General features: G+C 47.3%; 11 protein-coding genes across 12 annotated transcripts in view; 2 read left to right on the plus strand and 9 right to left on the minus strand.

The window, feature by feature from the left end:
• Positions 1-4,062, minus strand: part of LOC128271661 (flotillin-2) — a 151,920-nt gene extending 147,858 nt beyond the window's left edge. The window contains exons 1-2 of the mRNA XM_053009275.1: positions 4,016-4,062; positions 2,256-2,571 (exon numbers count right to left, since the gene is read on the minus strand). Coding sequence (XP_052865235.1) covers positions 2,256-2,304 — 49 coding nt within the window. The 5' untranslated portion in view covers positions 2,305-2,571; positions 4,016-4,062. The remainder of the gene's footprint in view (positions 1-2,255; positions 2,572-4,015) is intronic.
• A 273-nt stretch (positions 4,063-4,335) lies between these two features.
• On the plus strand, positions 4,336-6,892 carry LOC128273541 (serine/threonine-protein phosphatase 4 catalytic subunit). Its single transcript, XM_053011533.1, has 3 exons — positions 4,336-4,719; positions 4,858-5,856; positions 5,944-6,892. The coding sequence occupies exons 2-3, from the start codon at positions 5,063-5,065 to the stop codon at positions 6,071-6,073; spliced, it is 924 nt and encodes a 307-aa protein (XP_052867493.1). The 5' UTR covers positions 4,336-4,719; positions 4,858-5,062; the 3' UTR covers positions 6,074-6,892.
• Positions 6,298-8,061, minus strand: LOC128273540 (NAD-dependent protein deacylase Sirt4). The gene has a single exon (XM_053011532.1). It carries the CDS (start codon positions 8,001-8,003, stop codon positions 7,035-7,037), a length of 969 nt encoding a protein of 322 aa, XP_052867492.1. The 5' UTR covers positions 8,004-8,061; the 3' UTR covers positions 6,298-7,034.
• A 180-nt stretch (positions 8,062-8,241) lies between these two features.
• On the minus strand, positions 8,242-9,187 carry LOC128274653 (uncharacterized). Its single transcript, XM_053012916.1, has 4 exons — positions 8,974-9,187; positions 8,700-8,906; positions 8,543-8,632; positions 8,242-8,475 (listed from the first exon to the last, which is right to left on the minus strand). The coding sequence occupies exons 1-4, from the start codon at positions 9,043-9,045 to the stop codon at positions 8,278-8,280; spliced, it is 567 nt and encodes a 188-aa protein (XP_052868876.1). The 5' UTR covers positions 9,046-9,187; the 3' UTR covers positions 8,242-8,277.
• LOC128274656 (uncharacterized) lies at positions 9,011-10,864 on the minus strand. 2 transcript variants are annotated; one of them, XM_053012920.1, is made up of 5 exons: positions 10,459-10,864; positions 10,181-10,390; positions 9,751-9,840; positions 9,419-9,680; positions 9,011-9,151 (listed from the first exon to the last, which is right to left on the minus strand). In XM_053012920.1, the coding sequence occupies exons 1-4, from the start codon at positions 10,483-10,485 to the stop codon at positions 9,531-9,533; spliced, it is 477 nt and encodes a 158-aa protein (XP_052868880.1). In that variant the 5' UTR covers positions 10,486-10,864; the 3' UTR covers positions 9,011-9,151; positions 9,419-9,530. The 2 variants fall into 2 exon arrangements, with proteins under 2 accessions (XP_052868880.1, XP_052868879.1); XM_053012919.1 differs by lacking the exon at positions 9,011-9,151 and adding an exon at positions 9,169-9,305.
• Positions 10,865-10,930: 66 nt separating this feature from the next.
• LOC128274655 (uncharacterized) lies at positions 10,931-11,753 on the minus strand. Its single transcript, XM_053012918.1, has 4 exons — positions 11,609-11,753; positions 11,322-11,522; positions 11,175-11,261; positions 10,931-11,113 (listed from the first exon to the last, which is right to left on the minus strand). Exons 1-4 carry the CDS (start codon positions 11,672-11,674, stop codon positions 10,973-10,975), a joined length of 495 nt encoding a protein of 164 aa, XP_052868878.1. The 5' UTR covers positions 11,675-11,753; the 3' UTR covers positions 10,931-10,972.
• Positions 11,754-11,775: 22 nt separating this feature from the next.
• Positions 11,776-12,656, minus strand: LOC128274654 (uncharacterized). Its single transcript, XM_053012917.1, has 4 exons — positions 12,514-12,656; positions 12,252-12,452; positions 12,102-12,188; positions 11,776-12,040 (listed from the first exon to the last, which is right to left on the minus strand). The coding sequence occupies exons 1-4, from the start codon at positions 12,574-12,576 to the stop codon at positions 11,888-11,890; spliced, it is 504 nt and encodes a 167-aa protein (XP_052868877.1). The 5' UTR covers positions 12,577-12,656; the 3' UTR covers positions 11,776-11,887.
• A 176-nt stretch (positions 12,657-12,832) lies between these two features.
• LOC128272301 (uncharacterized) lies at positions 12,833-14,020 on the minus strand. Its single transcript, XM_053010081.1, has 4 exons — positions 13,662-14,020; positions 13,389-13,589; positions 13,227-13,313; positions 12,833-13,143 (listed from the first exon to the last, which is right to left on the minus strand). Exons 1-4 carry the CDS (start codon positions 13,854-13,856, stop codon positions 13,006-13,008), a joined length of 621 nt encoding a protein of 206 aa, XP_052866041.1. The 5' UTR covers positions 13,857-14,020; the 3' UTR covers positions 12,833-13,005.
• Positions 14,021-14,708: 688 nt separating this feature from the next.
• LOC128271821 (uncharacterized) lies at positions 14,709-15,829 on the plus strand. The gene is made up of 4 exons (XM_053009474.1): positions 14,709-14,880; positions 14,952-15,143; positions 15,225-15,311; positions 15,396-15,829. Exons 1-4 carry the CDS (start codon positions 14,836-14,838, stop codon positions 15,534-15,536), a joined length of 465 nt encoding a protein of 154 aa, XP_052865434.1. The 5' UTR covers positions 14,709-14,835; the 3' UTR covers positions 15,537-15,829.
• LOC128271820 (uncharacterized) lies at positions 15,436-16,505 on the minus strand. Its single transcript, XM_053009473.1, has 3 exons — positions 16,333-16,505; positions 15,864-16,265; positions 15,436-15,793 (listed from the first exon to the last, which is right to left on the minus strand). The coding sequence occupies exons 1-3, from the start codon at positions 16,402-16,404 to the stop codon at positions 15,653-15,655; spliced, it is 615 nt and encodes a 204-aa protein (XP_052865433.1). The 5' UTR covers positions 16,405-16,505; the 3' UTR covers positions 15,436-15,652.
• Positions 16,506-16,661: 156 nt separating this feature from the next.
• On the minus strand, positions 16,662-19,047 carry LOC128273872 (NADPH oxidase 4-like). Its single transcript, XM_053011933.1, has 10 exons — positions 18,985-19,047; positions 18,740-18,835; positions 18,471-18,669; positions 18,293-18,390; positions 18,040-18,221; positions 17,586-17,970; positions 17,262-17,521; positions 17,095-17,200; positions 16,856-17,031; positions 16,662-16,782 (listed from the first exon to the last, which is right to left on the minus strand). Exons 1-10 carry the CDS (start codon positions 19,045-19,047, stop codon positions 16,662-16,664), a joined length of 1,686 nt encoding a protein of 561 aa, XP_052867893.1.
• Positions 19,048-20,920: the final 1,873 nt, after the last annotated feature.

The following is a 20,920-nucleotide window of genomic DNA, read 5'->3' on the forward strand; positions in this document are numbered from 1 at the left end:
TAGACTTGATTGAATACACTCGCCGCCACTTGGCGGGCGGCGAAAGCTGGCCTTCCACCCGGATAGGATCGAACGTTAAATATCGGGCCCATCACGTGGCCCGAGCGCGAGCGGGCGCATGGTGCTCCATGAGATGTTCAGCGTTAAACAATGGAAAACACTATGAAAAAGAGCAAAAGTCACGCCACCAGAACAGAGAAAGGGATTGTTATAGAAACTCCTCTTTTTCTATACAACCGACTTGTTTGACAGTTTGTGTTACAGAAATGAAAGCATTGAACCCGAAGAGTTTAAAACGGAATCGCCACCGGATGTCTACTTAAGTCCCCGGAAATACTCGCGTGTTAATTGAAATGTAATTGCATTACAGGATAATAACTGCTGGCGAATTAATAACGCCTTCGTTACGTGGATGAAACGGCCACTAAGTGGATTCCTGTGCAGGCGAGAATAATTTATGCGTTTCCCACTCACACACGGAATCACCACAAACACACCCAAAAGGACGACCGAATTGGAAAGTATTGATTTTGTGTCACTTCGCCACACTGTTCACACGACACGAGAAATTGAGGTTAATAGACAACACTCCCTGTGGCCGACCATCACGCCAGCCGAATGTGACATTTCATTTACGGTACCAGGCGTTGAAAGGATAGGCTTTCCGGGCAACCATCAGCCAGCCAGCCAGCCAGCCAGCCAGCCAGCCAGCCAGCTAGCGAAGCAAAATGGATAAACATTTCATTAAAGACTCAAAAAGCCATTCCGCAACATCGGAACGGAAACCCATGCGCCCGTGGGCCCGATGACGCGCGGTCAGCACCGTGCCAGGATGGCGCGCCCCATTACTGGGACATCCTGGCGCCACTGGCGGATGTTTTATGGTAGCTTTATTTATCCCATCCGCAGTACGGCGCGAGCGAGTAGGCCAGTAAGGGAGACAGTGCCGCATCCGGTTACTTTAAGTTTGTTTTTAGCTCGCGGTAGAAGTCCTCCGTGGGAGCAGCATATGGAGAGGAGGCAAAGTAAAAGCCCAAATCAGGGAGCGAATGTGGATAAATAATACTAGCTGGGAATCCCGTTGAATATTTCGCCATTTAAAGCGCGCTCGGGCCGGGAAAATTCCATCGCCAAGTCTAGCATATTGGCCCACCTTCCTTTCGCAACACAGCGGGTATCATATTTCCACTGTTTAATTAAGAAAAGTGCCTGTGTGGATCGATGAAGAGCGACCCATCAGCCGCGCGAACTGGTGCTGCACCCAGGAGTTGCCAATCGCCAGGATAAAGTAAGTTATCACTCCGCGTGCACATGTGGTGGAGCCATCCTTCCAAACCGAAACGCTAACTGTGGTGTAGTTCTTCACCCGGGAACTCGTTGGTCAAGAATAAAATGAACCTGTCCAAAGGCGTTGCTGCAGTAATACGTAAAACGCAAGTAGGATACCGGGTCCCACAGTTACAGTCCCACTGCTGATAGGTGCCCCTCTCGCCCGTCCGCTGTCCGCAGGAGTGAAAGAATACCCCTTGCCGAGACGCTGACGTTGAGCCCCCCACACGCGGACATTAAGTGCCGCCCGTACAATGGCGATGGTTAAGTATCGTTTTACACATAGGCACGCGTTAGGCGGGAAAATTGGTGGATCGATTTTCCACCCTCGGGAACGGAGCACCAACGTAACGTGGCCAGGCCGGTAAAGCACTTTTGTGCTTCGGGCGCGTTCAGGCTCCGGCTGCGGTGACCCGAGGGCGCCAGAAAAGCGAGAAACGCGCGACAAGGAAAGCCTTTCAAGTGTTCCAGGACGCTCCGCCGGAACGTCGTTTGAGTTCTGTTTCCTTGGATGGACCGGATGAACTGTTGATGGGGCCGCCACTCCAACTCTTCTTTCCCGGACCCGGCGAATGGTAAAATCGCCCGAGTTGAAGCTTTTTTTAGGTGTTCTTGTAAAGCCTCTTGTGGTGGTTGGTCGTAACTTACGGGCCTCTTAAATAATGAATGGCACATGATTTATGTAGTATCGCGCTCGCAGGCCAGGATGTGAATAAAATTTATAATCCGAAAGAACCGAATCCTTGGCTCCGGAAAGTAGAGTGTTCTTAAAATGGAGATACCCCAAACAATGTACACAGCGCGGGCCGGGACAACGAAAGATTTCTGTGCAGTACATCTTATGGACAAATGTTTCGTACCATATCGCAACTCGCAATCAACTTTTGGACAACGTGATACGCGGGAAACAACAATCGACAACCTACCTGATACGATGAGGGCCTCATTAGGTCCGACGGTATGTATGTTCCCCATGATTGTAGCGCTTGATGTAGTCGGTTGGCCGAATTCACGCCAAAATGCTGTGCTCCGTTTCGATGAACGACCACTCTCACTCTCTCTCTCTCTCTATCTAGCTATCTATTTCACGCCGCTGGCACACTGCTCTGCACACGTTCACAGATTAACCACTAAACTGCACACCATCAAGAACGGCACACATACAGACGCACGCACGCTGAAAGGAAAAAAAATCGCACTCCCCACAGTCGCTTCACCGGATTCGCCCAGAACTTCCAAAAACTAGAAGAAACGGGAAAAACAAAGCAATTCATTCGTAATTTTCATCACCGACTTTCCACCGCTCCCCCCCACCGGAAGCGGAACGCCATGAATAATGGAGATTTTCCTTATTTTGAACCAAGGACTCGCACGGAAACTGGCGCGGTTTCGGCAGTGGCAGGAAAATCTTTCACTTTCACTCGCGGACGGCCATCGTCACTATACACCGCCGCCTATCGATTGTGTCCTGGCGACGGATAAATTAGTTCCGTCCCGCACCCGACAGGGGTCGAACAAAATTATTAACGAGCTGCAAGATATTTCGGTAACAGCAAAAGAGGCCAAAGTTTCTCACACAGCATCAGGGTTTGCTTTGGTTTTTCACTTCTCCGCAAGATGGGATTTGCTCTGGCAGACATATCCTGGTAAACACTCGCTGTAGGAAGAAAGGCTTTCGCTCCTACACACGCACGCACATTAATGGCACCCGCTGCGTTCCGAATTTTCCTCGTCCATTTTCACCCGCGGAACACGAGAAAACTGTTTCCGGCCGCAGTCCCCCGCACAGTAATATCCCAAAAGGACGGAGCACTCACGACGCTTTACACTTGCTAATTTTCAGCCACCTCGCGCACTACACAAGGACACACAGTCGTTCGTTTCATGCACGGACCAATGTCGAAGCAGGACTAGCGAACACCGCTCGAGATCAGAGTTTTTCCGCAGCCTACCGTGATTGTCACTTTTTTCACCGTACGCCGTTTTTCCTGCCTACCAATGCGACGCGGGAAAACACTTTGATGGGGCGAGCTCACGCACACTGGCGCACACCGGCGCAGTAGCATCCTTTTGCCCCTGCAAAAGGACACAACAGGACACCAGAGACGAACACCACGATGGGGGTCGTTAGCCGCCGAGAGATTGACCGATTATTTACACAGCGACGAAGTGTGGCCGTATTTTTTCGTTGTTTCGCATACTGAAAAAAACATTTCTGCATACTGTTTGTCCCGGGGTGTCCACGACTGTTGCGAAATGTTCGACAGTCACTGTACGCACCGAAATTTATACCGCACGGTTCTTCTCTATTGGGTCTAATCAGAATGAACTGTGGATTTAAAAAAAAAAACTGTGGATGCTGTATCACATGACACATTCGGACGCGAGTGCAGCGTAGTTTGGCTTGCGGGAACTTCCGGGCAACAAATTGTTTCTGTTTTCTCCTTAAAAGATGCAGTGGGCCGGGGTAGAGACAGCAAAACAAAACACCATCATAATGACGGAGTTTGGTTCTCAGAAACCGTTCTTCACTCCGGCGGCCAACACCCGTTCTGTGGTGCTCGATGAGCCCAGTCCGCGCACCAGAATTTTGACTTCTACGAAATTACCCGGCACGGGATTTAAACAGGATTCACACCGACACTGCGGATTGCGGAACGCTTACGGAATGTTTTAACAGAATTACCGTATAAAGTTGGTGTTTAACTTTTTCACTTCTCGTACCCCACAAACTGTTATTGGCCTATGACATATCGCATCAGAATGCGGCGCACTGTGGGGAATTTGTATGCGATAAGCGGACACATTTTGTTGTAGGAAGAATCCACGGACGTTTTAAAGTGATCATCGGGCGAAGCAAAAATAGAAAATAATGGAATCAACCCTGCGGTCTTGACGGTGCGCTGCTCAGAATGCCTTTTTGGCAGCACTGCCGTTCAAGTGGCATCAGGTCACTCATGCGGCTGTGAGAACGGTGCGAACTAAATTCGCGGCAGTAGGTAAGACAGGCGGCTGTGGCATCTCCAGCACGCACTTCGCAAGCATTTGCTTTCGATAATTTATTAGTTCAACCGCTACCGTTTATCTGTAACTTAAGTCTGAATCCACCTTTACCGCGCGGCTCGAAGCGGAGCAAAACTGTTCTGCTGTGCATTGTTCCACGAACTTCGCTCGGTGTGCTTTCTGGGGTGCATAATCGCCTGTCTGTTGCTGCAATCGCGTCGTGTACACTGTGGCGTGTGAATTCTGAGCCCTTTCCCGCAAAAGCCGCCCATTAATGCCACGGAGTAAACGTTCTAATGCGTTAGTAAACGTGTACATCGCGCAGTAAGCATAGCTAACGGTAGCTTAATGAACGGAATCCCTCGCCTGGAACGCCTCCACTGAAAGGTAAGGTAACCCTTGTTCTAGGTGCCCTGGAGACGAGCTTCGCAACGTGTGCAGCAAACGTTTCGAGACGGGACATCGCTCCCGGCGAAGGTCACTCGGTTCTATCCCTTTTTCGAATCATCTTTTCCACTTCCTCAGAAACGGAGCCAGCGCAGCGGTGTTTAAGGACGTCTTCGACGAAGAACAAGAAAACCGCTGCGCGCTTGCTGTCACTTCTTTCGCACGCACGCACACACGCACAGAATCTTCGCAAGCCCGCACGTAAACGCGCGCGTATCTGTCGGCGATCGAAGTGCGCTTTTGAAGTCAACAGACAACACGCCGCACGGAACCAAGCGGTGCAATGCCGGATTACAGCGATCTCGACCGACAGATCGAGCAGCTGAAACGATGCGAAATCATCAAGGAGCACGAGGTTAAGGCGCTGTGCGCGAAGGCTCGCGAAATTCTCGTCGAAGAGGGGAACGTGCAACGCGTCGACTCGCCGGTCACGGTGTGCGGTGACATACACGGACAGTTTTACGATCTGAAAGAGCTGTTCAAAGTCGGGGGCGACGTACCGGAGACGAACTACCTGTTTATGGGCGACTTCGTCGATCGGGGTTACTACAGTGTGGAAACATTCCTGTTGCTGCTCGCACTCAAGGTGCGCTACCCGGACCGCATCACGCTGATTCGCGGCAACCATGAGTCACGCCAAATCACACAGGTTTACGGGTTCTACGATGAGTGCATACGCAAGTACGGTTCGGTGACGGTGTGGCGCTACTGCACCGAAATCTTCGACTATCTGTCGCTATCCGCGATTATCGACGGTAAAATATTCTGCGTTCACGGTGGTCTGTCGCCCTCGATACAGTATTTGGATCAGATCCGTTCGATCGACCGGAAGCAAGAGGTGCCACACGATGGTCCAATGTGCGACCTATTGTGGAGCGACCCGGAAGACACGCACGGGTGGGGCGTATCGCCTCGGGGAGCTGGATATCTGTTCGGCTCGGACGTAGTGTCACAGTTCAATGCCGCCAACGATATCGATATGATCTGCCGGGCGCATCAGCTTGTGATGGAAGGGTACAAGTGGCACTTTAATGAAACCGTGCTTACCGTTTGGTCGGCCCCCAACTACTGCTACCGGTAAGTAGTGATGAAGTTTCCGACTCGAACCACATAGCATATTTAGTATTTTCAAAAACCATTTTTCTTTCCCTCGTGTCGACGCAGGTGTGGCAATGTGGCAGCGATTTTAGAACTGAACGAAAACCTGCAACGCGACTTCACGATCTTCGAGGCAGCCCCACAAGAGAGTCGTATTATTCCATCGAAAAAACCGCCAGCAGACTATTTTCTATAAGCCCTTTCGCTTCGCTATGACTAGACACATTATCATCCTTCCCTTTTCGCGACTGTGCAACTACCGATAAACGACGGGGAACTTGATCAAAGGCGTCACCCAAGTTAGGTTGATCGTAAAGACAACGGCAGAACTGTACGATTGAATCTATTATTTACTACACAACTTGAACCCGTGCTATTTTTAAATTGTGTTTTATTTCTATTCGCAAGATGCGTGCAACCGGAACACAAAAAAGAGATAGATTGCCTTTCCTGTAGCGCGAAACTGGCGTGCGTTAAGCTGCAGACGCTGCAGCTCAATGGTTTGCTTGAGAAAATATTGATTTTTATGTGAAATTCCCAAACACCTCTGTAGAGATGTAGACATGTTTTCCTATGAGTGAACAAACAACAACACAGAAAAGCCTGATTTGTAAACAATAATAAACTAAGAGAGGCAGAAAATCGCAGAAAAATCCGGTTCGTTTATCATTCGTCAATGCATGAATCTTTTGGTGCGGCATCGAGGGAAGCATTCCGATGGATACAGATGCAGATACTGATAGGTGAGAAGCAAAATATCGGCATGCGGCATGAATTATAAGAAACAATCCAAAAGTTTACAATTGTAAAACTATTGACACCATAACCTCATTATAGTACATTGCCAAGCCAGGCACTGTGTATACTTGAAAAAGATCGGCTAACAATTAGAATAGGTTTCAACAATATACAATAAACCGACTAGGGGCCACTGCATACGAGAACGAGACGTTTCGTATGGTGCTCGTTGATAATCTCGACCACGGATCATTTGGGGATAATAAATCATACATAAAGCCAGACAGCACGACACTGGATTTTGCATTTTTCAACAGAAAGTGAATAACAATTCTCTACCCAACTATATATTCAACAGGAAATAAAAACAAAGTAAAGGTATAATTTTTCATTATCTACAAACGAAGAACTAGAAACTGTTACCGCGGTTTGAACAAGTTCGACATCACTTCTCCACAACGGGCTGAAATTTTCAAATCAGCATGCGGATCAGCACGAGTTTCTCCAATGTTAACGATGGCCACCGGTCGGCCCAGCTCCTTTGCTTGCAGTACAACGCGATACCCGGAAAACACGGTTAAGCTCGATCCGAGTGCGAGCACCCCGTCCGATTGGATGAGCATACGCATAGCCAGGCTGATTCTCTCCATGGGTATATTATCACCGAAGAACACAATATCCGTCTTAAGATTGCCACCACACTGCGGACACGGTGGTACCGTGAAGTGCTCCACGTAGTCCTGGGACAGCTCGACATCACCATCCGGTCGCATCATCGTCGATCCGTCTTCCTGCGCAAGATTTAGCTGATCCAGAATTCGCTGAAATTCATGTCGATCGATGCGATAGTCACAACCCTTTCCTTTGCCAGAGCCAGAGCCCACACAAATGACCTCATAACCGCTGCCGTGCAGTTCTATCACCTCCTTCGAGCCGGCTTTCCCGTGCAGTCGATCAACGTTCTGTGTGACTATGCCGCCGACGACACCCTCCCGTTCCAGACGCGCAAGTGTGTAATGCGTAACATTCGGTGACACCGACGAAAACCGAGGCCAACCGACGTAGTTCCGGGCCCAGTAGCGCTTGCGGGTAGCTTCCGATTTGATGAAATCGTCGTGCTGGATCGGCTTGTGGTTTGTGCGAGCGTACAGTCCTACACCTTCGGAGCGATAGTCCGGTATGCCGGATTCGGTCGATATTCCCGCTCCGGTCAGTACGAGAAGGTAATGTTTACCTTCAAGGAACCGTTCCAACTGGCGGTAATCAGAATCTTTTGGGGGCTCGTGAGCAGGCACGTACCGTGAACTGGAGCTGAAGAGCATACCATGCAAATGCGGATTGCAGATCCGCAGTCCACCGAAAGTTCGCATCGCCAAATGCGATTGCATTGCGTTACTCAACACAAGCGATTTTCCGGAGCCTCACTTTTCGGAGTTGACAACAGCTACAAATGGTGAGCAGAAATGTAAACAAAGGCCATGACACAAGCCACTGACAGGCAGGGTTCTCTTTCGTAGCTTCTCTCTTGAGAAACGGGTGAATTCCTTTACCAGAAATTTGCATATGGCGAAATCATCAAAATAACTTATAAAATTATCGGATGCAAATAGTAACAACTCAAGAAGCGTTTCTTAAAAAGCAACTCTTTATTCTACCACACTTTTACTCAGCAACCTCTGCTTGCTGTTGGGTGACGGGTACCGGAAGAGGCTCCTCTCGAAAAGGGTCAAGCGTGAAATTGACTTTCCGATAGATTTTCTTCAGGTACAAGCACAGCACATGATCGCACCAGGTTCCAAACTCCAGATAGTACTTTAAACTTTTGCAGTAAAACTCCAACTTCAACAGGCCGGCCTTCATCTACACGTTACAATGAATCAAACATTGGTTATTTTAATCATTTTCATCTACGGCCATTGCTACTTACTTCACAAAACCGAACATCATTGACCCGTCCCGGTGTGTGGTGCACGGTGTAGTAATGCTTGTAGAGGTCTTTAGATTTCTCAAACAGGTGCTGCAAATGCAATTGGTTTTCTGCTGTTCACAAAATCGAACCACTTCGAAATCCGCGCTCTACTTACGTCGCAACATTTAATTTCAACCTTGGGCAGAGCGCTGTGCTTGATGTACTCGGTCGAAACGGTAGTATATTTGTACAGTAGTTTCGTTAGTAGCTCCTCAATTTTCCATAGATTCATCAGAAACTGTTTATCACAGAGGTCCCACGTTTCCACTATGCTGTCGTAACGCTCGAGAAAGTACTTTGTTTCGATGATAAAGTTGTATGTCTGCGGACAGTGGAGAATGAATTGTTTTAGTATGTTTCCTTACACAGCCCAGGGACGGATTACTAACCAGGCGCCACTGAGCCACGTCTTCAGGCGTTTTGGCACTCTGGCGAAACTTGATCGTGTCCTCGAGAATCATCTTTTCACTGGTAGGTTGCTGATGGTCAACTGAAGCACCTTTCGCTAAGCTTTCACTGCAAGCCTAGAGCCGTGTCCGTGATCCGCGAAATTGGGACACGCCTCTTCTAAAAAAAGAACATTTCATCCGAACAATGCTGTAAACAACCTATTTACAACAGAACGAAAACGAGAACTTCGCGTGCACGGCCCGTGTACATAAAGTCACCGAATTTTCATGCACAATAAGCCTTCTTGATTTGGCACGTGGCAGAAGCGCAGCTAATGGGTAATGGGGTATTTTAAATAATAAAATAGTATATTCTCTTATATTTGAACGTCGTACACATATGGTTCACCCCTTCTCATTGTTAAATTACAGGCACCATTCTTACCGTTACCCCTGATTCGATTTACAAGTCGTACTTATCCTATGTCACTTAATTGTAAACATGTGTTCTTAAAGGCTACACGAATGTTGGATGTGCATTCCTCCCGTCACGGCCGCTACAAATTAAACGTGTCCAGCGTGATGATGATTTTCTTCAGTATTTTCTTCAAGTACAAGCACAGGTACCGGTCAGCTACGGTTCCATATTGCACATACTCGTTTACTCTCCGATTAAAGAATGCCAGCTTCAAGAGGGCAGATTTGAGCTGCGGGAACCGTATACGTTAAAACGATCAAAATACTCTACGCCAGAAATATACGCTTTTCTGTTCGTACCTCGCAGTTGTCCGTTTCCTCAAAGTGTGACTTCTTGTGTCGGCAAGAGTGATGGTGTAGTCGCAGATCCTTCACTGTTTGAAATTCAAGCTAAACAGGATACAAAAAAAACGAAAAGTCAAAACAATACGAACAAATGATTTTGCTATTTGCTATTTTTAAATCGGAAACCCGACTGAGCGCCGCCCGAGTTGCGCCCAACGCTTGACATTGTGTACCGACGTACCGATCGATAGGCATCGGATGACGATCAACGTATTTGGCATCGGATGACGATCAACAATCAATCGAAACCATCGAACTGGTCTATTTTAAGTAGATCCACAGCGATCCATCAATGTAGACCCACTTACCTCGTGGTCGTTATCAATATCAAGTATCAAGTTCATGTGAACCTTTGGCAATGCGGCGGTGACGCAAGGATACTTACATCGCAACACTTCAGATTGAAGAACGGTTTACTCTTCCGGGTCCCGACCCCCTCGAGCGACAGAGTAGTGAACCTGGCCAGCAATTGTGTGACGTTCTCGTGGATCTCAATCAGATAGTGCAGGAAGAAGTTGCCCGACAGATCCCAGTGACTGATGATGGAGTCGAACTCATCCAAAAAGTACTTCGTTTCCGACACGAACTTTTCTACCTGTACAAACACGATGTACGATGAGACCACACGGAAGTGAAGTGGAAAAGCCACCGGATGCTACTTACATCTCGGTTCTTTACAATCTGTTCCATTTTGTTCCAATCACTGACAGATGGCGCCTAACGTGGATGGGACTATTTTTTTCGAATCCGTTCGACAAAATAATGCCCCTTAAATTAATCCGCGATCACTGCGCCAATAGCTAATCAAGCGTCGAAGTTCTTCTGCTGCTCTCAGTAGCCAACGGAAGCTGGTGCCGTACTGAACTACATCGAACGAAATAGTCAACCAAGAAAGCTTTCGCTTCCTATTCCTAGACAGTGCTGCAGGCGTAGACGAAACGGAAGTTTCATTGCCATCGCCTCACTTGGCAGGCCTACGGTGACCGAACGCAGATCGGAAGGAAACGGAAAGACGGTCATGCACAAAAAAATGCCCCACGATCGGCGTTGATCCTGGCACTACCATCATTGCCGCGCCGATGGTGCCATTATTTCAGGGTTTGCCGTTCGATGGTTGAGCGATGCAAAGCCTAAGGACAGGGCCGATTTTTTTTATTAAATCTAGAATCATTTTATTTTAAAACTTCAAGGTGCTTGAGATATTTTTCGCTATTTTCTTCAGATCCAACAGCAGGGAGCAAGTGTACTCTTTGCCAAAGCTTGTGTACTCATCCACTCGATGGCGTATGTGGTCCAGTTTGGCAAAAGCAGATTTTAACTGAAAGAAAAAGATGTACGAAATGAGTTCACCGTTAACCGAATGGGATGTCCTACCTTACCTCTAGAGTATTCGTATACACTAGAAACGCCTCGTTATGTTTAGCCTTATAATGTTTGCGAAACTGGGCACTGTCCGTAAATGCAAGCTGTGAATGGTGTCGTGATTTAGTAATTTGTGAATACAAGCGTACACGACGAATGTTTACCCCGCAGCAAAACATTTCCTTCTTGGAGTGTGTGCTACCGTCATCACTAGGAGCTGCATCAAACTTTTGCAGCAACACTTTCACCTTCGAGCGAATCTCGCGCAGGTAGCTCCTAAACACTAGGTTATAGAGATCCTTGTGGAGCACGATGCTGTCGTATTCCTTCAGGAACCTTTTCACATCCCTAACAAAGCGATCCAACTGGAACGGTGAGGTAAGGGATGACATCATAATTAATTACACTGCAATCAGTTCACATCGCACAAGCCGCCCTGAGATTCACCTACATTTTTATACTTATTGCTATAGGTGTAAATATTCGTGTGAATGTACACGTTCGTTGGAACACCCATTTGTGCTGGTCGAATCAAGAGTCCACCACCCTAACCTTGTCGATTGTTCGATCACAAATGCGCTCCTGTCCAGTTCAGAAAAAATCACAACCCTGCTTTCTTTCTCGAAGCATTCACATTCAAGCTTAATTCAACTGCGCAAAAAGCACATACCATGCGATTTATTTGTTCTACTAGCACCAAAAATAGCACAACGTTCGGGACTTGTAAATACTACCATTTTGGGCTCTGCTCCAAAGTGTGGCGCACGTTTCGGGCAATCTTCTTCAAGTTCGCCGTCAGCACGACTGTCGACTCCGTCCCGTAGCACGTGTACTCGAGCAATCGTCGGTGGAAGTATTGCACTTTCCCGTGCCCGGATCGTAGCTGCGAATGCGAAACGGACACGTTTTATCATCTTGTTTCGGCGTCTAACATATCTACTTACTTGCACAATGTTTGGCTGAACGATACGGGGAAAGTTATGGAAGCGAAAGTAATGTTTCTTTAGGTCGTTATAATCCTCAAAAAGAACCTGTTGGAGATCGAACACATGAAATCATGGCCGCTTCCGGAACAGCAACAAACTCTGACTTACTCCACAACAAAACTTCTCCATGAACAACTGACCCCGGACACCGATGCACTGGATGTGTTGGAACTTCTGCAACAGTAGCTCGATATCGTCGTGCAGATGCTTTAAATCACGCCGGAAACTTCTGTGGTATGCAGCCGAATGTTGCACAATGTGATCGTATTCCTCCAGAAAGTGCTCCACATCGGTTGTGAATTTGTCCAGCTGACATACGCAAACAAGGGTAACTCTTTCTCTGTTTCCTGAGTAGTTAGGCTATACCTACATTACGGTACTTGCAGCTGTAATCCTGCGTCCGTTTGCGGGCACACGTCGGGGCACAAACCATGGTTTCTTTGCTCGTACGACCGCCTCAACAGGAAGAAGTAAGGATAATGAAGGCCTCATGGTCACGGTAACCAGAACCGAACATGGCCCTTTTGACTTACACTGAACATGCCAAAGGGGAACCACTACACAATCCGATAAAAATAAATCTGAAACACAAGCATGGCTTAAACAAGTCTTTCCAACCTAGGGAAACACACCGGAAGCGTCATCATTTCGTTGAGGTTTTCCGGATGTCAGTAATGTACGCAATGATGTATCTTTTCCGAGGTAACATTTATTTTGCACGCATTTTAATACAGGCTTAATATAAGTTAGTGAAATATAATTGAATGATTTCGAGCACTTCACTTGATGGCATTCCCCCAATTCATGGTCGCCTTAGGAGCTAACTTCAGGGTGGTTCGGTCGCGCAATGGTTGGTCACTTTCTATCCCAGGTGCCCCGCGAGGACCGAATTACTCTTTCGCAGTAGTCGCTTCAGGGAAAACAGCAGATCGTTGTTCACTGCTTTACCCAGTGCGATGTATGTTCGGACGCATTCGGTGTACTGCTGGATCGTGGCAAGCTGTGACGATCGAAAGGGAAACATCGACAGATTAAACACATTGTGTCAAGTGTGTGCGACACTGTGACCGTGGCATGTCGTACCTCTGGCAGGGAAACCGCACTATCGCCTTCCTTGTGGACTTCCTCGTAGTGTTCGTCGAATTCCTCCGTGTTCAGAAGCACATCCTCCTGGGGCACGAAATTATGTAATCATAATTAAAACGACTACAGTAAAGCCAATCAGACACAGGGACCACAGCCTACCTCGCCGCAGCACTTGATGTGCTTGTAGAGAAAGTCTTCCTTCACCATCGTGTGCAGGATGTAACGTTGGAGCAGCGCCACGAGCAGATCACGTAGCTCGTTCACCGTTCGCAGGATGATGCTTTTGTGCTGTTCTTTAGGCTCCACCAGATCGTCATACTCGCCAAGGAAGTGGTTGGTGTCGATAAGGAACAGCTTCAGCTGTCAACGAAAGTGTGCACACATTAATCGGAGAAGTCGTACGCCAAACCGCTCCACTTAGTCATCACATACCCGTTCGAACGTCGATAGCTGTGGCACTACCTCTTCCGACTCGGTGTCAGACTCCAATACCACCTCCTCCTCAACCTCGACTGAATCCTTGCTTGGTTCCGCCTCCGGTTGCGCTGGGGCCTCTGGCACCGGAGCCTCTGCAACTGGAGCCTCAGCCACTGGAGCCTCTGCCACTTGCTTGCTTTCTTCAGCCATTTCTGTTAACTCGCCGGCTTCACTGATTGATTCGTTAAGAAGAACTAGGACTAGGAAATGCGCAACTGTGACCGTTCGCTGCTGGTAGGAACTGTTGCCGATGGAAGTGCGCCACTAAATGACGAGAAGCAACAGCGCAGAACACCTGCAAAGCTATGATAGGTGCGGCGTCCGGGTGATCGCGAGATTAAATTATCCTGCGGCCCGTCTTCGGGCCGCTCCGACGATCGTGCTACTCTGTGACTCGATCGCGCTCGGTATTGCTTCGTGGCCGTTCGCGTGCGGCTCTCATGATTTGTCATGCGAAGACGACGTCGAGTCGCAACCGTTATGGCAAAAATGCGGTAACGGCCGTTGCAAGGGGCCGTGAAAAGCCGTTCACAGATGGGCGTAAGGAATTCGCGGGCACCAAGGCTCAAGGACCGCCGAAGCCACTCGAGGGCCAACAGTAGACAGCCGAGCGAAAGTTTATTTTTTACCACCGGCGCTAACATGCGCGTGCGGAACTGAGACATTGTAGCTCGCGGTTCGAGCAAATACCTGCCGAGGTCCTGGGTAACGCCTATCGAAAGAAGCATGCTTTTTGAGCGATTTGAGTTGGTGTTGTGCAAATTATTATAATACTGTTTGAAATTGAAAAATTTCCCTTGTGGCTTGCTTTCACCAAGTTCCGTTTTATCCGCCGTTTGACTTTGAAACCCTTTGACGCCGCTGACCTTCTACTGGCTTAGGTTTGTCTTGGCTAGTGTCCCAAGATTACGGACACGATTCTACTTTGGACGAACAAAGATCGAGACCGGGATTTATTTCGCTTCGTCGTCAGCAGGGGAGGAGCGTAAATCTCGGCTCTTCGAATGCTCTGGACCTTGGCAAAGGTTCCCATGAATCAGCTGAGTAGAAGCCGGCTTGCAAGACGTTAGGTACACTTGATGCCCATTGATGTCAGTTGAGTGTAGTAAGCGACACACATTGGCGAGCGATGATTCCTGATGCGCAAAAACCCGACGAGTCCACTTGGGACCGAGTAAGTTAGAGGTGTTTTGGTCAACTTTTTGGTCAACCAAGTCACTCGCTCGTACTTTCTGTTGAATCCAGTTGGAACAGGTGGTGAAGGAAACACGCAACTTCCTGACGGACTATGACGATATTCTGCTGCACAAAGATCTGTACCGCAGTCTGTTTTTGTATCACCTTCACAGTCTGCGAGATGAGGTGGTGTTACTGTTGAAAAAGTTCACGACACTGCCAAACGATGCTTCTGCGGGAAAGGAAATCGAATGCTGTGGGGTAAGTCACTAGCGAATGAGTGTTGCTGCCAAACATGGCGAGGATATTCATAATCCTTTTTCCTATCCAATCTTTAACCAGGAAATGTACAGTGATAAGGATGCTTTCCGGCGTCACTCCGAAGAGGTCCACAATAAAAAAGTGCTGCAATCGGCGTCGCTTTGTGAAGTAAACGAATCACTTCCAATTGTTCTTGTTCGTGCTTAACACCTTCATTTTATTGCTTTTTTCTCCTATTCTATCGAATCGCAGTTGAAGATGTCTTTGACGAAGATTGAGTTTTTGGAGCGGCACTTGAAAAACTATCTGACCGTTGGGCAGGAATCGAGCTGTGAGTTGCTGCTGAATTTACGGCGGATACTGAGACGCCTGGACGCAACGCTAGAGTTTTGAAATATATGCCTGTTTGGTTAAGAGTGTCGTAAAACTTAACAGCAAAACTTATGCATCCAAGAAATGGGTGTTTTTCTTATAACTATACCGTTTCGAACATTTGCTTCGTCAACTACTTAATAACGAATTATGGAAATAATTCTCCGAAGAATTTTTGTAAGATAGAAGCATAACCCGTTGTTTGCCTTCATGCCGGTTTTCAAAAAATTATCCAAACTTCTGCGAAAGACTACCATCCGGAGAAGGGCTGCTTTCATCTGTTAGAAAAGAATAAATCGTTCAAGGATTAAGAATGTTTGCTCTTAAAATAGCATTTTGCCTATTTACCTCACAAGTGGTGGCCGCCAATAGGTAAGTTTTCTCGTGCACAGCGTAGTAGTGCAGCCTCAGGAAGGCTAACGTGCGGAACTGTTCATCGCAGCAAATCAACGGAAACTTTTCTTTGTAACCCTTGATTCGAATCGTGTAATCCGGTATGTCGTCCGGTTCTCTCTTTTTGCTCTTCGGCTTGATCGGTGCTGCGGCAGGAAATCCGTAAGGGTCCACAGGCAGTCCCTCTGGTTTCGATTCACACCATTCGATCTTGGTGAAGTCCATCAAAATGCGTATAATACGGTGCCGTATCTCTTGCAGGTAGTAATAGAAAAAGGTCCGAAAGAGATCCTTGTGCAGCACAATTCGATCGAAGTCATCATGAAACTGCCGTACGTTAGCAATCAGCTTTTGAAGCTGTAAAGAAATTGCAGAATTTGTCCATAAACGATTTCTTTTGCCCTGCCACCACAAGTTTCACTACCTTGTCCCACTCGACAGCCTCCTGGGGTGTTTCGAAATTCGGTTTAATGTAGAGATACTTCAGGGTTAACATCGTGCAGCAGACTGATGCAACACCAGACTCTATCCCAGTTAAAAGCTTCTCGTTGGAAGGGAATTAAGAATGAACGGAGAGCATGTTTTATTTTTAGAGTCAAAACAAACGTGCCACGTGCTTGGCGGACAACACTGGTGTAGGGAGCGAAATGGTTTCACATAAATAAATAAGCACAGAAAACACACATAGACAGTTGCGGTCTGTTTGAAAGTAGAATGTTTTCAACAGAACGAGACTAATGACCCTGTCGCGCTTTATCCAAATCCCTCGTGAAAGTAGCTTAGTGTACACCCGTGTCTGCTGAACTCTTTGCACTTTGCCCGGATCTCTTTGGTGAGCTCCTTAGGACCACAACTGAATACCGACACCAGCTTCCTGTGGGCATTAGAGAAACACAACCAAATTGCTGAATCGTTGCACTGCTTGAACATTAATGCTTGTCACTTACTTAGGATACAACGTTACCAAATCGAGGAAGATTTCGTCCCAGTCCGGTCGGCCACGATGCATGCGCGATTTAATTGCAGGCATATCGCCGAAACACTCCTCTAGAAGTGCTTCATCGTAGTTCTGCGTCCAGCAGAGCTTTACCCTGAAGCGATCCGGTTTGTTTTGGCTCCAGAACTGAAATTATTCCAGTCATTCTGTGCACTCGCCATCGCAAGCGATACCTAGGGCTCTACACACCTTTTCCTGTAATCGGGCTATATCGTCCGCGAACCACAGGAACGTTTCCAGACTGCGCGCTATCCAAACGAGATGTACCCGAGCCGGATTGTCTATGTTGGAGGTCCTGTGAAAAGGTCACATCCTGTAGTAGGCACTCTAAATCAACACACAACAACTGTTCTTACAAGAGTCGTCTCAAGATCGTCACGAAAGGCGTAATACCAACGCCGGCACCGATGAATAGAATTCGCTTGTAATCCAGCATCGTTGTCATCACTGACGGGTACGGGCCGTCGAGGAGAAAATCTAGCTGACGGTACGGATCAATACCACCGAGACTCCGGCGGAACTGCTCCCGCTGAACCACCCTCTCATAGAGCTCCCCGGTCCAATCACCACGCACTTTGATGGTCAGCGTTACGTTATTTCTGCCTTCCATCGGGATCTTGAGAGAGCGGCCGGGTAAATCAAACGTTTGGAATTGGGTCGTATGTCACAAGGACGCATACCTCCGTTATGGTGAACGGATGCCACTCCAGGGTCGAAATCGATGGACACTGCAGCAGAACGTACTGTCCCGGGAGGACCTTAACGGTCGATTTGCGAAGAAACTGCAACCGAAGATGCACTGCATAGCCGGCCATCGCGTAGCTTTGTTCGGTCCTCACGCGATACCGGTGCGAGTGTGAGGTCAGATAGCGGAAGCTAATGTCGACGAAATAAATCATTAAACCGATCAACGGCCAAATCCAGGCGCGCTTCACCTCCGCAGCAAACTGGGGCGGTTCTTCACACAGAACCAGGAGATCTTCGTTTATGTGCAACGTGGCGTTATCGACCGTATCGCACATGATCTTGTGTCTGTCGGTGTTGGTTTGGTGTTTAATTATGTTGCTGGACAGCGAAACAAGATGTAAAACTATAATAAAGACAAAACATTGGCAGCATTCGGCAGGAACCAACCTGAGGGGATGATAAAACATCATGCCATAGAACACTAGAAAAAGGTGGTGTGACGTCAAAAATCGGTTGTAGAAACGATCCCGCACCGAGCGTCTGGCAAGCCAAGCGATTGCTCCGAGAATCAGCAGCATAATGCATCCGGAAAATCCCGTCGGGGTGGCAAACAGCAAGCGAAAGACATTCTGTCGCGTGTGTAGTGGCAAATCAAATACGTAAGCCACTGGGAGGAAAACTTCGTGGGAAGGAAACTTACGTCATCAGGCCCATTCGCCCAGTTTATCTCTCGATAGCGTTCGTCGTAATTGCTTACGAAATTGATTATGTTTGCAAAGTGCGCTACACTGTGAATGACTTAGGTTAAGAAAAAAAACGGAACAGGTCCGTTCGTGAGGTTCCATATTATCTCAAGCAAGCTACACAGCAATTCTTACTTGCAACGATGATTAGAGACACTCCCATAAGTAAATGCAACACCTTAACCCTTTCCAAGTAGTGCACCAATAGGCGCAAAGAGCATTTTCCGAATATTTTGTGTAGCAGCAGGTTGAACGATCTACTTGTGGGCAGGGTTATGAGGGCCATGGTCACATTAAGTACTGGGGCAGTTCCACGGGACACGCACAAGCCGTTCTGTGGAAGTGAAGGATGCACAAAGTTGTAATATTGTTTCCGAATTCCCTCAAAGGAAGCCTGCACTTACTCCAAGGATTCTGGCAAGGTAGTAGTATTCTGCATCCTGGTGATAGTTACTAAACGCTTTACAGAAAACGACAAAATTGAAACTGGTCCACAGTAGCTATAAAAAGTGTTCCAAATGAAAGTTATTATACCACACACTTGAGGCAGGTCTATTATAACAATGTTATCAATCAAAAAGATTTCTCTGGTAGCTAACAACGAGTGTATCTGTTCCAACTTTGATTAAACAACGACGAACGAACTTACCGCCAGAATATACTTGAACACAAAATTGCGTGATGCGTGATATACTTTGTTAACTCTCTCCATCGTGTGGGATGGTCTGGTTCCTGGGACCGGGCGTTAAACTGCCATTGCTATCACCGCGAGTGCGCCGGTCTCGTACGCCGACACAGATGTTTGTCGATTCACAATTATTACTTTGCAGTGGATATGGCCAAACCCGAAAGCCTCCGACGATTGTTTATTCTTGTTGGCCGAGCTAAATCGTTCGGGGTAACTGGCGCGTCGCCGTGATTCCGTCGTCGTCCGACAAGATTGATGACGATTGGGACGGAAATAGAATGTCGAATGCCTCCACAATATGCTACATCTGTAAACTAAATCGGGCACTGGACGTTTGATCAACGCAAGATTGATGCAAATCTTTATAATCACATTTTTGCTTATCAGAAGCACCCACTAAACCAGAAGAATAAATTTACCCTTTCGTTGGCCAGTTATTCAAATTTCCGCGATTTATGATAGTGTTGAGTTGCTCAGCCTAGAGCCATGAATCAATAACGATGTTAACGATGATCAGTCGATCATAAAAAGTTTTCCTCAATTTTAAACAGCACTAGATTGATAACCACATTTGACGAAACCGGTGACACTAATCTGGGGTTGATTTGCAACAACCTGATTCTAACCCACAGCACTGCAGGAAGAAGCACGTTCTTCAGAACGGTTGAACGAAATGCGACTACCAAGCAGATCGTGTTTCCAAGCCGGCCACTACAAAGCAACACCGTTCGCCAATTCAAACGGCTGGCATGTGCCGATGTGCCGGATGGAATAAAAATACCGTCGGAGAAAGAAGCTATAAGTTGCCACCCTTCGGACCGCTCGTCTGGAACCCTTGACTTGGCGGTAGGATACAATCATATTTGCGCAAACCAGCATTTCACATTTTTTCATACTTTCGACGCTTTCTTAGACACTTTTGAAAAAAGGCTTTGGCTCAAAAGATATGAACGAACATAACAAACACAAAAAAAACGTTGTACCATTATTATTTTTGCACATTACATTTATGTTTTGTCACAAGACACTCTGCACACTTTGCAATCGATTCGATCGCAATTTTTGGCACCAGCAGAGTTACCTAATTCTATGACATTCCACGACAATCGTTCCCTTTCTACTGGGACAACAGATTCGAGGTTCCGGCAACCCCGAACATCTGGCTTTCGATTTTACGATCGTTGGCCCAGACGCTGGCCAGACATCGTGCCTAGCATCTATGTCGTGGTGCGGCATGCTTGGCCTATGATGGACCGTTATAACGCTGCGGTAACCAGCATAAAACGTGGCGAGCTCGATTGGTGCCGATCGTGACTTTCATTCATACTCCTTCCTCCCAATTCCTGGTTCGCCTAATCTACTGCTCGCAATCTCACGTGTTACATTAATTACGAGCCCCAAGCCAAATGAAATATTTCCGTAAAATAATATAGTATGGAAACCCAAAATTTTAAATTATGCTTGTGAATATACTGTGTAATGATTTAAGTAACACCATCTCCAACCAATATGTTGTTAAGGAAGGAGCAACTGGTAGAAAACAAATTAGTAGATGCTACTGAATCATTTGGTGTGTACAGAAACGCGAGGCTCATCCAAAAGAATGCAAAAGAAAGCAAGAAAAGCGCATGGATAACTGATAGTTCGGATGAGTAAGTGATTTTATCTGAGTGCTGACTGACTTATTTGCTCACAGCCAGATTGATAGCACAGCTTCCCCAACCTTCTTATCAACGGCTTCAACATCAGTGCGCGCAGTTTACTGATCGATAACGGCACTATTTATTCAAACAAAGTTGCCATGCACGCGTGGTTCCAGGGTTGTCTTGAATCGTGCGCAGCCTTAGCTTATGTCACTATGCTTCATTTACCGGCCGGACGCGACGCGGCTCAGTTC

Source organism: Anopheles cruzii, chromosome 3 (genome assembly GCF_943734635.1).
Source record: "Anopheles cruzii chromosome 3, idAnoCruzAS_RS32_06, whole genome shotgun sequence".
Taxonomy (NCBI): Eukaryota; Metazoa; Arthropoda; class Insecta; order Diptera; family Culicidae; genus Anopheles; species Anopheles cruzii.

Bases quoted from the DNA above. Each gene is read 5' to 3' on its own strand.
- LOC128274655 (XM_053012918.1), bottom strand. From the start codon at position 11,674: ATGGGTGTTCCAACGAACGTGTACATTCACACGAATATTTACACCTAT. The intron at 11,523-11,608 runs GTAGGTGAATCT...TCACCGTTCCAG, and splicing joins ATAGCAATAAGTATAAAAAT to TTGGATCGCTTTGTTAGGGA. The intron at 11,262-11,321 runs GTAAACATTCGT...CACCATTCACAG, and splicing joins AGGAAATGTTTTGCTGCGGG to CTTGCATTTACGGACAGTGC.
- LOC128272301 (XM_053010081.1), bottom strand. From the start codon at position 13,856: ATGGCTGAAGAAAGCAAGCAAGTGGCAGAGGCTCCAGTGGCTGAGGCT. The intron at 13,590-13,661 runs GTATGTGATGAC...TTTCGTTGACAG, and splicing joins AGCTATCGACGTTCGAACGG to CTGAAGCTGTTCCTTATCGA. The intron at 13,144-13,226 runs GTACGACATGCC...CGATCGTCACAG, and splicing joins GTGCGGTTTCCCTGCCAGAG to CTTGCCACGATCCAGCAGTA.
- LOC128274654 (XM_053012917.1), bottom strand. From the start codon at position 12,576: ATGGTTTGTGCCCCGACGTGTGCCCGCAAACGGACGCAGGATTACAGC. The intron at 12,189-12,251 runs GTAAGTCAGAGT...GATCTCCAACAG, and splicing joins TGGAGAAGTTTTGTTGTGGA to GTTCTTTTTGAGGATTATAA. The intron at 12,041-12,101 runs GTAAGTAGATAT...TCGCATTCGCAG, and splicing joins TTCAGCCAAACATTGTGCAA to CTACGATCCGGGCACGGGAA.
- LOC128273541 (XM_053011533.1), top strand. From the start codon at position 5,063: ATGCCGGATTACAGCGATCTCGACCGACAGATCGAGCAGCTGAAACGA. The intron at 5,857-5,943 runs GTAAGTAGTGAT...GTGTCGACGCAG, and splicing joins GCCCCCAACTACTGCTACCG to GTGTGGCAATGTGGCAGCGA.
- LOC128273872 (XM_053011933.1), bottom strand. From the start codon at position 19,047: ATGGAGAGAGTTAACAAAGTATATCACGCATCACGCAATTTTGTGTTC. The intron at 18,836-18,984 runs GTAAGTTCGTTC...CACTTTTTATAG, and splicing joins TGTTCAAGTATATTCTGGCG to CTACTGTGGACCAGTTTCAA. The intron at 17,032-17,094 runs GTGTGTAGAGCC...GAATAATTTCAG, and splicing joins TAGCCCGATTACAGGAAAAG to TTCTGGAGCCAAAACAAACC.
- LOC128271820 (XM_053009473.1), bottom strand. From the start codon at position 16,404: ATGTTAACCCTGAAGTATCTCTACATTAAACCGAATTTCGAAACACCC. The intron at 16,266-16,332 runs GTAGTGAAACTT...ATTTCTTTACAG, and splicing joins AGGCTGTCGAGTGGGACAAG to CTTCAAAAGCTGATTGCTAA. The intron at 15,794-15,863 runs GTAAATAGGCAA...CTTTTCTAACAG, and splicing joins TGGCGGCCACCACTTGTGAG to ATGAAAGCAGCCCTTCTCCG.
- LOC128274653 (XM_053012916.1), bottom strand. From the start codon at position 9,045: ATGATTCTCGAGGACACGATCAAGTTTCGCCAGAGTGCCAAAACGCCT. The intron at 8,633-8,699 runs GTAAGTAGAGCG...TTGCATTTGCAG, and splicing joins TTGAAATTAAATGTTGCGAC to CACCTGTTTGAGAAATCTAA. The intron at 8,476-8,542 runs GTAAGTAGCAAT...TGTAACGTGTAG, and splicing joins ATGATGTTCGGTTTTGTGAA to ATGAAGGCCGGCCTGTTGAA.
- LOC128274656 (XM_053012920.1), bottom strand. From the start codon at position 10,485: ATGGAACAGATTGTAAAGAACCGAGAT. The intron at 9,841-10,180 runs GTAAGTATCCTT...TATCCTGTTTAG, and splicing joins TCAATCTGAAGTGTTGCGAT to CTTGAATTTCAAACAGTGAA. The intron at 9,681-9,750 runs GTACGAACAGAA...CGGTTCCCGCAG, and splicing joins AGGAAACGGACAACTGCGAG to CTCAAATCTGCCCTCTTGAA.
- LOC128273540 (XM_053011532.1), bottom strand. From the start codon at position 8,003: ATGCAATCGCATTTGGCGATGCGAACTTTCGGTGGACTGCGGATCTGC.
- LOC128271821 (XM_053009474.1), top strand. From the start codon at position 14,836: ATGATTCCTGATGCGCAAAAACCCGACGAGTCCACTTGGGACCGA. The intron at 14,881-14,951 runs GTAAGTTAGAGG...TGTTGAATCCAG, and splicing joins ACGAGTCCACTTGGGACCGA to TTGGAACAGGTGGTGAAGGA. The intron at 15,144-15,224 runs GTAAGTCACTAG...ATCTTTAACCAG, and splicing joins AGGAAATCGAATGCTGTGGG to GAAATGTACAGTGATAAGGA.